General features: G+C 37.1%; 1 protein-coding gene across 3 annotated transcripts in view; it reads right to left on the bottom strand.

The window, feature by feature from the left end:
• The window catches only part of TOX (thymocyte selection associated high mobility group box), a 290,964-nt gene that overhangs the window by 134,640 nt on the left and 143,466 nt on the right, over positions 1-12,858 (bottom strand). For 2 of the 3 annotated variants that reach the window (XM_074318657.1, XM_019756956.2), the window contains one exon: positions 8,077-8,142. The exons of the other annotated variant lie outside the window; for it this stretch is intronic. In XM_074318657.1, coding sequence (XP_074174758.1) covers positions 8,077-8,142 — 66 coding nt within the window. The remainder of the gene's footprint in view (positions 1-8,076; positions 8,143-12,858) is intronic. 3 annotated transcript variants of the gene reach the window in all.

Below are 12,858 nucleotides of genomic sequence, written 5' to 3'. Positions count from 1 at the left end.
TTATTATTATGGATATAATTCATTGATTACATTATGGGTAGGGGAGTGCTAACCTAAACTTCCAGCCAAGCAGAACCTTCCTATTAAAACTTACCACCCTGTGGACAAGCAAGACGTTTAACTGAAGTTAGATCATAAGAAATAAACAGCTGGGTACTCACAGTACCCAAGTCCATGCTGCTCCTACTGGTAACTTCTATATAAGGCTGCTGGCCCTGCCCTACACCCACAACCCTATTTCCTGACCAAACCCCCATCCCTTCAAGACCATTGCACTTTGTGAGTTCAGAAAATAACAACTCACAATAGGCTTAGGTCTTCTTGAGGGAGGGCCTTCTCCTGAAATGCTGGGAGGCCCCGTCGCATACAGGAAAGCCTTCTTATTGGCCTCAAAGCATGACTATCAGAGCCCTTGTGAGTTTCAGACCAGGCTATTCCACTTGTATAATTTGATTTTAGAACTCAGAAGTCACTTGTTTGACTTCACCAGCAAAAGGATCAATTATCGTAACTTATAAACAACAAGGAATATATGGAGGATATTTTCCAAGACAGCCAATTACTTTCAAACCATTAGGGTTATGGTAATAAATCTTTATATCCAAACTGTGAAATAACATAGATCAGAAAAAACACAGGAGAAAGAAATAAATAATATGGATATAGATGAAGGTTAAACTGAAACCATCTTTGTGTTTCTGGGAAGTCTAGCTAAATCGGCTCCAAAAGCGAGGAACTGAAACTGCAAAGGGAAACTTGACACTGTCTTAAAGGTGTTTGGGGTGGCAGATGAGGCTATGAAGGAGGTCTTAGAAGAGATACGGCTGGGTGGAAAACAACCTCAGCTTTTCGAGGCCTCAGTGTTCTTATACTAAAAATGGGCAAAATCACTTCTTCTTGATATATTGGCACACTAAAATTTTGGGGGGTGTTTCGTACAGTCCTTAAGTGTCTTGGAAATGGAGCTGTCAGAGACAGATGACATTATTCAACATATTACTACTCTTAACTTAAACATCATATTCATTTTGTAAAATTTTTTAGTGACAGGTTGATTATAATAAGCACCAGAAAAAAAAAATCTATCATGTTATATACATTGCAAATTTTAACGGGAAGGATTACTTAGTTTTTCATAAATTCACATGCTGAAGTAAAACTATCTTCAAAGTACCATTTTAAACAAGCCAAAGGGCTGTTTTGAAAATGCATGAAATGTGACTGTACAATATAATGGGTCAGGCTGTGTACTAGAGTCAGGACATCTCTTCCCAGTGCCTAAGGGTCTTGGTGTCACTTGACAGTCGCCCACCGAGCAAAGGATCCTCCACATGGAGCTTGATGCTTTGAGACTCTGTTTTCACCACCAGCGCTATTCCATTCAGATATTTTCATAATTTTTATCACTGAAATTCATTTCCCTAATGCTTGAAAAGCGTACTATTTGACAATTATAATAAAATTCTCAAGCATACTCAGTAACAAACATTCATTCTCTGAAATAAAAAATTAGTTATATTTACAAATCCCACAGCTTGGAAATGTATATGATACACAACATTTAACCTGTCAGCAGCCTCATTAGTGTCAATGAGTGGGAACTGGCATTCAGGAGATGGTGTGCTCTACATATGTTTATGTTTTAAAATGTCCCTGAAATAGCCCCGTTAGAGAGGTTGATGTAAAACACTCTACTGGACAAATGAATTTCAGTTTAAATTTCACGGTCTACTCTTAAATTTTTTTTTGAGGATTTCATATTTCTCATGTAAATGATCATTTATAGTTAACAGTCAATGCCCAACTAAAATAATAATAATAATAATAGCAATAATAGTAATAATAATCATACATAAAGACTGGGTGGGTAAAGAATCATCTAACGTTCAACCACACCAATATGTAAATAATCAAGAAAATATACAGAAAAACTGATGTATGTTTGACTCTCAACAGTCCTAAGATATATATTTGTATGGAGCCCATATTCAGTATCCATACAGCTATTAAGACATTCTTATAAACTGTAAGAAATATGTGAGCTATTTCAAGATATAATTCTGAAAAACAGACTTCCATGTAAGAAGCCAATTTAGGAAGAAAACAACATAAACAATAGTAACTTGTGTGCTCAAGTGAAGCATCTTTTTAATTTTGAGTAATGAAGATGTCAAGCCAAATGCTAGAGTAGTTTAACTTAATTAGGTGGCCTATTTTTCCAGGCATCCTTTCATTTCCCATTGAAAACTCAGCTTGTATGCAAGGAAACAAGAGCAATTTTGTCTGTAATGAATACCTCTGGGACAGCGCAGAGTAATCATTTGAATGCTACACTGAAGACTGGTTTGAGTAACTAGTTTGAGCTTGTTAAGATGCCAGACTTTGTTGGACTAACTAGATTACTCAAAGCACGGCAGCTTTGCCATTTTATTGGGTCAATGGTCAAAAAGTCAAGTTGACTTTACTCCTGAAATTTCTGCCAAAAGGAACCAATCTGAAAGTAATTGGTCTAATTATAGTTCAAATTTATGTCATGATCATGGAAATTTTATGGCCCATAGTGAAGAATTTTTTTTCTCAAAAAAGCTCTTTAAATTTTACTTCCAAGGCCGTGTTGTTATATCTCATTTACATTTAGCTTAGAGAATTTTCTCATTAGGAAAATATATAATTAAAAATATAGATATAGAGTGGCCGGATAGCTCAGTTGGTTAGAGTGCAAGCTCTTAACAACAAGGTTGCCTGTTCAATTCCTGCATGGGATGGTGGGCTGCACCCCCTGCAACTAAGATTGAAAACGCGATTGGACTTGGAGCTGAGGGGTCCTGGAAAAACACACTGTTCTCCTGCGCCTAATAAAATCTTCAGCAAAAATTAAAAAAGTAGCACTCAAGTGTGAAAGGAGGTGATGAGAATTAGTGTTTATCTGTATATATATATGTATATATATGTATGTGTATATATATATATGTATATATATGTATGTATATATATATATTTAAAGGAATCTAGTTAGGTTCCAGATATATATATATATATATATATATATATATATATATATATAAATTATTGCTATGTTTGCAAATCTCAAAACATCATAATTCGAATAGATTTAAGAAAATATTGTATAAAAAGGAACTTGGAGAGTCCTCTTGATTCCACTGCCACTGTAGTGCTGATGACAAACAGCACTACAGTATTATTGTAAGAATAATTATATATTATTATCTAGTTTATTATCACATTAATTCTTTGAGTCCTGCACTTGAAATGATTGATTCTCTGAGGAGGTGGGAGTGCTGGTGCCTTTTGTTAATGTGTTGAGATGCTAACACCAGATGGAGGGGCGCTACTAAATGTCTACAATGCAGGGCTGAAAAATCACTGCAAGTTAGAAGACTCAAAGAATTAATGTGACGAGGAAATATACACAAAATATTTTAATTCGCTTATTCATCTCTCAACAAAAAATGTTGCATACACATAATTCTAGGCACAGGAGATCCAGAAAGAAACAAGAGCTCACAGTCAGTTGGGCAAGACAGTGAAATGGGTACCAATTCTAGATGCTATGTGCCACAGAGGGGCAAATATGTGCCTCGATAACTCAGACCTGCACAAGCTAGAGAGTCACGGAGGTGTGTGAGTAAGGAACAGCAACAGTGAGAGGAGAAATGGAAAGATGGAAATGAGATGAGACACCAGAATGAGAAACCATGAAGCCCAGGCAGTAATTATGTAGAGGAGACGGATTCAAAACTTATGCAAAAAAGTATAATAGAATCTACACTCCCTGAGATTAACTCAGGGCTGAGTGATTAGGGAGCCTCCACGGCTCTGTCTTGGGTGACTGGGTAGGTGGTGCTAACTCAAATGACTATAGGCAATATAGGAAAAAGAGATGTTTAGGGGGTGAGGGAGTAGTTTGAAGGTGATGAATTTCGATTTGATGAACTGATATGTTGAGTCTAAGCTGCTGTCAGGGACAGGTGTTCAGTGAAGTTAAAAATCAAATCTGAAACTAACATGAAAGAACTGCCCTAGATATATAGATGCTCTTCAGATTTTTTTATTCAAAATGTATGGTGTGAAATGTATGTCAAATGCTTAGTTGTAAGATTCTAGGAAAAAATAATATTGCTTTATTTTATCATGGTTATTTTTCAATCTTGATATTTGAGGGCCCACGTAAGAGACAATTTCAGTGGGGGAAGAGAAAAGAAGCAGAGAAAGAAACCTGACCACAGCATGAAAATAATTTAAAATAGGATCTCAGGTCATTTAATATTTAGAGTTTATTATGATGTCCAGAATTAACAACAAAAATTAGCTCATGCTTAAAGGATAACTGTTCATGGAAAGGAGGAGGAAGAAAGAAAAGTAAGAAGGATGGAGGAAGGGAAGGAAGGAAGAAATAAAGGAAGCAAGGGGGTAGGGATGGGAACCAAACAGAAGGAAATGGTCTAGTGGAATAAAGTCTAAGGTCAAGGAGGAACTGACTTATTGAAAATACGGTTGTCAAGTAACCAAAGCTTCTCCATTACTTGACACAGAAAAATCTTCTGATCCCCATACCATGTGATTATAGTATATATAAAAAACAAAAAAAACAAAAAACAAAAATAAAACCCAGTCCTTTCACACAGTTTTCACACAGTACTCCAAGTGAGGCATGCATGAGAGGAGTTTCTGTGTCAGAGAACCTGTGAAAAATGTTGCCCATGTGGGTGGAAAGCTTGGAACAAACAAGCAGCCATGGAAAACAATATTCTGGGAAATGCCATAGAAGAAAGAATGAGAAAAAGTAATGGTATATGTTCAAAACTAAAAATAAATAACCTTAGTGCCATAGAAATTTCTGATCAAGACAACCAGCCTCCTCTTCTGTTTCCTTTGATATATGTAATTCAAATACACATTTATGTCTTGAGTACAATCACAGATAATGAACTGTGGAAGGTACTATAATGCTAGGGCCTGGAGAAAGGGGCTTGAGTTTTAATTAATTTACCCCTTTCGGCACGTGAATGTGAGTGGGCCTGGGAGATTGTGGAGAAGGGTCTGAGCTCCGGTGGAAAGGCCATTCTTCTCTGCCTCATTGTGTACTCTGGCACACTGGTCAATCAAACATGATAGGTTAAGAATGAGAAAGGAATGAGTTTATGACGGACTGTTGGCCACTCCTCAGCCTGGCTTTCCTTTTATTAGCCCACTCAGACTGTCCCACAATCTATACAGGAGCGAACCTGTGATTTCATGACGTATCAAGCAACATCGGTCCCCTTAGCCAGGGTCTGGAAACACACAAAGAAATCTTGCATTGCGTGGTTCAAATTCTATCCAGGGTAAGAAAAATTTAAGTGGTTTTTAAAGTAGTGAGTGACCAGCACACTTTAGTTATTAAAGGAGAAAATAGCCAATATTCCAAGAATGGAGCCAGAGAGAAGTGGAAATGTCATGGGTTTTTATTACATAGTTGTCAGGCTTATTATGAAGTGGTATATTCAATTTAAAAGCTGCCTATCAATTATAAAATTATATGCAAAAAAATTTTAAGGATTTGTATACACCCACTTAAGAGGTCTAGAATGCATGCAGTAGATAGCGCCAAAGAGCCCTGTGGGACTGTCTAAAAGAATATCATTAATTTTTACAGTGTACTTCCATTTCTGGAGCCGTTCCAGCATTGGCTTTCTATAAAAATCATTTCAAGTTTAGAATTATGCTATTTGCTTGCAGCAACATCACAGGAGCAGTAGTGCACCATATGTTCCTACTTAGCAACTTAGTCTATAAGTCCCAAAGCATGTACTGATTTGAAAATTGAACAGGAATTATAATTGTTGAGTGATGCTATGAGGCAAGTTGTCTTGGATTACTAAACTATGCAGATGTTTGATGTTATGTCGGAAAAGGAACAACACTTTTTTTTTCCCCCTGCAGGGTGACTAAAATCTTATTTATGGTTGCTGAAAGGAGTAAATTGATTAAAATTCCCTAAAAGAATACCAGGTAATGAGTTCTTGAACACATTGTATTACAGTAAACAAAAGGAATGTTAAATGTGAAATTTAGCTAAGGTCATTCAATTTATGTAATTTGTGGTTTATTTCCCCCAAGAGTATACATTATCTTCCATTAGTCTAATTCTTAAACATTCTAAACACATTTTAATATATGCTACATTATTAAAAAATAGTTTGATTCTGGAACACAAACCTGCCATATTTTTACAGAGACAAAGTATTTGGAGCTCATTACTTCTTCACAAATTATCACTGGTATTTGAAACATTTTTAGTAACTCCTGACTGAAATATTAAGAAAAATAATGTTAGTTGTTTGATTTTAGTCAGGGCTTAATATTATCTGTTGTACTTGAATTTGAAAATCTAAGAAGCCAAGCTGTTATGATATATCATTATATATATATATATATATATATATATATGCTTTGAATATCTAACCCTTTATCCAAAGGTCTTTAAGACGGACATAGTGATTCTCTGAAAGGGAGCAGCTGCTTTATAACAGCAATCATTTATTGAGTTTGTGTTTCTACTGTTTCAAACAAATTCAATTAGCCCTTACACTTCAAAACCCTAAAGGCACCAAAGAGATGATACTGGGTTGCTCTAATCTAATAGTAATACTAAACTTGTCAGTACAGTTTTGGGATTGATGGTTAGAAGAAAATTAATAGTAACATTTTTCATTTTTTAATCAAACAGTCCTATTCAGAACCACCTATGGATCTGGGAGGCTACTTAGCTGAATGAATTGAGTTCAGTAAGAATCCTAAATGCAAAGCTCAGCCTTCCAAAGGTATTCTGTCTGTGATCAACTCAATTTGAATGGAAGGAAATGTAGTCCGGATCTTTGAACTTCACGATGACCTTCTCCTCTGAACAATATAGTGTGGTTTCTAGAATGTCTGCCAGAGAAGGCAGTGATCATAACTTGTAAATGCAAAGTTCATAGAGAGGCAGGCCTGCCTCTGTTTTGAGTTAAGCACCAGACATTTTGTTCTTAGAGAAATTTCAAAGCCCTAGAAAGTGTACCCCTAACATATACATTAGATTTAATTCAATGACAAGCACCATGAAAAACATAGAGGTTTTCTAATCCTCCTATCCACCCCCCACCCCCCCCACCCAGCTATCAAATCTATTTGGGAGACTATGTAGGCATTGAACATTACAGCACTACATTAGAATTTCCACCATACTTACTGTTACATGAAACTCCAAGCTACCATGGTTTTATACTCTTCTAGAAAAAAATGTTTAAGTCCACAAAATGCTCCTATGAACTCACCATCACTTTCATTCATTCATTCATTTATTTTTACTTACAATGTTCTTACATATTATGTTATACTGGCACCCTAGGGCAGATATAATTTTTCTTTAAATGCCCTCCCTGGATGAAAGGGCCTGGTCTTAAGTATCTAAAAATAAATAGCCAAGCATTTACTTTTATAAATGTAACCATTTACATTTTCATTGGACTTCTGTTGTCACCTCTCATGATTAAATACCTTGTCAACCATTCCCAGTGAAATGGATACAAACATGCCCTTGAAAGGTTTCAATCATATCATGCATTTGGGCTTGTAAGCTTCCCACCCAGTAGATTCTGAAAGCAGCCACATAGTGATTTTGGCTATAAATATAACATTTTATTGAAAACTGCCCCAACAGTTGATAATTAAAGCTATTTGTGACATGTGTAGCTTAAAATGATTAACTTATCTATAGTCAGAAGCACAAATAACCTGCACCTGTAAAGACTTTATTTCCTAAAGGTAAAACAACTGTTTAGGAAAGATCATGCTGGCAAAACAGCTGCTTGCTGTTCTGGAGGGGAAACAAGGTAGTATCTTTCAACAAATGCCAACTTTGGTGTTTTATCAGCTCTATCTCATTAACTGGAAACAAGGCTTAAATGCTTTGTTTATAAATTATGATTATTCCTGATTGCAGCAGTTACTGATAGTGCTACTCATTTGCAATGCAACTCTTTGAATTTGTTTAATTACAATTTGAAACAAGGCAGAGAAGATTAATTAACCCACCTGGCTGGCTGGCACATAGTCCTGGCTCGGCTCTGTCATGCTCATATACATGTTCTCACCGTCAAACTGCGAATGAAATAATAGTAAACATTCAGCAATCTTGACTGTGTGCAGGTTTGGTGTTGTTTTTTCCTGTTTTTTTTTGTTGTTGTTGTTTTTGTGTGTGTGTGTGTGTGTGTTTTGTTTTGTTTTCCACTATCAAATTGGAAAAGAGTAGCCGTAAAAAAAAATACTGTGGTTGGGAATACGGAAAATCTGTCACAGCAAGTGAGCCACAGCTTTGATGTTTCTGTTGTCATCCTTCTTGACCCTGGATGTCAGTGATTCGGAGTAATTAGTACTCTCGTAATTACAGCAAGCAAGCAAGAAATGAATGGTTTCCTTTCATCTGCAATCTGTTTTAAAACAAAATGGCTCATTTTGCATACCATGTATACATATTGCAGTTCGGTTGTAATGAAGTATTAACTGCATGGCATGATTTCTGGGGGGGGGGAGGATAATGGAAAATAGACTAAGGCACAGCTCAATGCATTCTGAGGTTAGCTCTCAAAAATGAAAAAGTGCGGCGTTTTCATAATAGACTAAAACTGGCTTCATCATAACAGCCTTATGATTAAAATTTTTTAACTTTACAATAATATTTGAAAGAGCACGTGCCACTACATCCATGGCTAAGAATGGTGATAACAGTGAATAATAATAAAAGTATGTGGACTTGATGATTCAATTTTCCTCACTGAAGTTTTTCAAATACCTGAAATTAATGTAAGTGTTACAAATGCATAGAAATTTATACACAGATTTACAAGTTAGGAAGAAGATGGGAGGAGGAAATTCACAACCAAGGAACCATGGGATAGTTCAAGCAATAACAACAATAACAACATACTTTCCATTATTTGGGTTTTTGAAAGCAGTAATCACTCCATTCAGACTTAATCCTCAACTATCTTTAGTCACTTGATAAAAGGGTAAGGCATTCCTGTTTTACTTAGAGGGAGAACTTTCCCAAGGAAATAATCAAATGGACTAATACAGCCGGCTTCAAAGAGCTGAGTCGGAATATAATTTCGTTGCCAGACTAATTTCAGACATGGGAACTTGAAAATCTGAAAAATTCCTTCTCAAGACAGAATAGTATTATTGGGGGAGGTGCAAGTACACAGTAATATGGATATACTTTATATGCCATCAAAAAACAGAGAAAAAAAATTGTGTTATTGACAGCACATTGCATCACCTATGAGGTGCTAGCATAAGACGGTTGTACACACAGTAGGGAACACACCAAAGCTTCTGAACTGTAGTCAGCAACAGTGGGTGCCCTGAAGATTCACATATACAGAATCTGCAAGTCAAGACCTCCCAAAGGACACTGAAGCACTCACGAGGTTAGGTTCAAAGAACCGAAGAATTTCCTCACACATCACCCTGCAAATATATTTCATATAAGTTTGTGAACAAACTTATCTAAACAGACATGGAATCACTTATTGAATGGTGTGGTTCTTAGGACAAATCAGAAATAGCACACTTAGAAAAGACTAGCTGCACAGGTGGTTGCTTTGTCATCTGGCTCAAGAGCCCTGAATCCAAGTGACTTACCCAAGGTTGCCTTTCCATCAGCCAGGTGAACACCTTCAACCCAAGACAATCCCAGCCCCAATCAATTCGCCTGCCAGCCCGCCCGCCCGTTATGCCTGACAACTCAAAACCCAACAAAGAGCATCAATTAGCATTTCTCCACCCCCACCCACTGTTGGTTTGTTTGCAAATGTTTTTAATGTTAAGATGCCAAAGAACCATTTAAAATATGGACAGTTTCTCTGACTGTAACAAACTAAATTGAACAGAAGTAGTGAAGTGAATCAAACACTCCACTGCCTGTGCATATTCTATAAATGTGCTACTTTCTATTTCATCTTCTCTAACTCATTTTCTAAATCTGGTGTCGTTCTGAAGCCAGCGAAGGCTTTGGAGTTTTGGTTTTAATCTATCCAAAGTGTATGCTAATTGGGCATATTCAGTTTTAACTGCTCTTGGTAAGGACTCTTTCCTCAGAAAGTACCAATGCTCAAATAACACTGAGCCAAGGCTGAAACAGCATTTTACAATGATAGTACATAGCTATAGGAATTTTTATTGAGTACATTTTATGTCCCCATCACCTACTGGTATCTGTACATTAACTGGTGTGTATGAACTGATTTAATCTTCAGAACAACAAAGAGTTAGGTATTATTATTACCTACATTTTACAAATACAGATAAAAAGGCACAGAGAATTTAAGTTAGATACTCAGTGTTACACAGCTCTTAAGAAGCAGGGCTGGGATTCAAAGCCAAGCATACTGGCTTTCTAGCATACGCACTTAACCACCAGAACATATTGTCCAGAATGTCTACAATATTGTAACACTTCCAAAAAATCATGAGTCTTGGTGAGCTGTCAAGTTAGTAATCAGGTTGGTGAAACCTCCCCGAATGCTTTATAATTAAGCCTTACAAGACTGAGAGGTGGTGTGAGAGTTAATTTTATTTGTCAACTTGACTGGGCCATAGGGTGCCCAGATATTGGTCAAATATTATTCTGGGTGTGTCTGGGAGGATATTTTTTGGATAAAATTAACATTTGAATTAGTAGACTGAGTAAAGCAGATTGCCCTCCCTAAAATAGGTGGGCCTCATCCAATCAGTTGAAGGTTTGACTAGAACAATAAGGCTGATCTTCCTGAGAGTAAGAGGGGAACACCTCCAGTTGACTGTTGAACTGGGATATTAGTCTTTTCCTGCCTTCAGACTCAAATGGAAACATCAGCTCTTATTAGGTTGCAAGCCTGCCAGCTTTTGTACTAGAACTATACCATTAGTTCTCCTGAGTCTCCAACTTCCCAACTACACATCTTGGGACTTCTCCGCCTCCATAATTGCATGAGACAATTCCTTACAATAAATCTCTTTCTATGCATAGATGCATCCTGTTGGTTCTGTTTCTCTAGTGAACGTTAGCTAATACAGGTGGTTACTTCGATTACTATCAAGATATTCATGACTCTTCCAAAATCTTCTTTCTGGAGGACATACGATGTAGAAACACGTGAAGAGATGACATATATTTCATGCTACTGCTTGCTTTCTAGGGGAGCAGAAGCCATGCTGATTTTGCTCTGAGAGTCTCTGGCCTCACAGAGCCCACTCTCCGTGCCCCAGTGCATCCCACATGCAGTCACACCTCTTCGTTCAGAAGGTGTCGTTCCCTTTTACTTGTTGAAATTCTCCTTACACCCTTCAGCTTCTCTTAGTCAGGGCTGGGCTGTCTCCAGCCTCTGAGCTCCTGTAGAAGACAGCTCACTGGTTCCAGGCAGGTTTTGCTGTTAGGGGGCTAATTCCAAAGGGCTGTGAGCTACCAGAGGACATAATACACATCTTAGGTGTCTTTAGTGCTTCTGTAGCTTAGGGTCAGCACATACACAGTCCTCAAGGAATATCTAATTAACAAAACTTAAATGATATTTGTTATCTAAATAGATTACCTTCCTAGAGAGAGCAGTGACTTGAGAAAAAGAAGAATAATCAGCTTTTTAGAGAAAGGTTTGAAGGCTTTTTAAAGGGGTCAACTGAAAGTCTTACAGTATATTTAACTGGTTGCTGTAAGAGCAGAAGCCTTAAAAAGAAAAAAAAAATGTACAGAAATTGCCAGGACACCATTACTCAAATACTGGATCAACTTCTTCCTCAAGGTTTTTATTTAATTAACAAACATATAGATTGGCCAAGAATCAAGAAACGTGGCTATAAATGAGTGTATGCCCTTTTTATGAAGAATTTTGAGTTAACAAACAAAAACATGTACATGTGTCAGACAGGCCCAGCCATTCCCCTTGCAGTTGGACAAACCCTTGGACTCAGGGAGAGAAATCAGCCAAGATCTCATGGGCCCCCACTGCTCCCCCACACAGACCCTGTCAAGTTAATGTCATCACTGTGCTTGTCACAGCTCCACCCCATCGCACCCTGTCCAGCAGCTGGTTCCAGGGATCTCAACATTCTTAGAACACATCCTGTGTCATGGGCGTATGTCTACTTGTCCTTTGAATCATAGTGCAATAGAGACCTAGAATTTAGGTCTTGGAAAAGTCCCTGAAGGCATCATATCTGTACCCTTCACGTTATGATTGAAGAAAAAGACTTTTTATTGGTCACGTGGCCCATCTGAGCATAGAATCAAGGTCTGGATTTCTAGAAGAGTTGTCAGACTGTTTTATACTCCATCACTTACAAAAAGTGGGGATCACACTCTATGACTGTTTGTACATGGCTTGTTTACATACCCCCACCTTCCGGAAGGCACAGCACTTGCTTATTACACCAATGACCCCACCTCACTTCACTCGGACCACATATTAGATGACCCTTATTAATCACTGTTGCAATACATTGTTTCACTAAAAATTACTAATGACAATTCCTTACTCCTTATGTTTATCACAGTTATTATTCTTAAAAGACAAGAATTTAGGCATTCTAACTTTTCAAAATATATTCAAAATACCGGGACTTTTAAATTCCAAGCAGTCCCCATTTAAAACTGTGAAACAAAGTTTGAAAGAAGAAATAGTCTGACTTATTTAAATCTAAATGTAAATGGCCTCAGCTCAGGATTAGCCTTTCTGACCAAGTGCTTTTATACTCTTTATTGTGTTTTTATTTCAAAGCACCAGGGGATGCAATCACATAAAAAGTCATTTATAATCTTCTACTACAATTTTTTGAAATTGT

The sequence above is a fragment of the Rhinolophus sinicus genome, linkage group LG14 (assembly GCF_036562045.2).
Source record: "Rhinolophus sinicus isolate RSC01 linkage group LG14, ASM3656204v1, whole genome shotgun sequence".
Taxonomy (NCBI): Eukaryota; Metazoa; Chordata; class Mammalia; order Chiroptera; family Rhinolophidae; genus Rhinolophus; species Rhinolophus sinicus.
The sequence above is the reverse complement of the archived record's forward strand: the minus strand, read 5'-3'. Positions and strand labels throughout refer to the sequence as shown.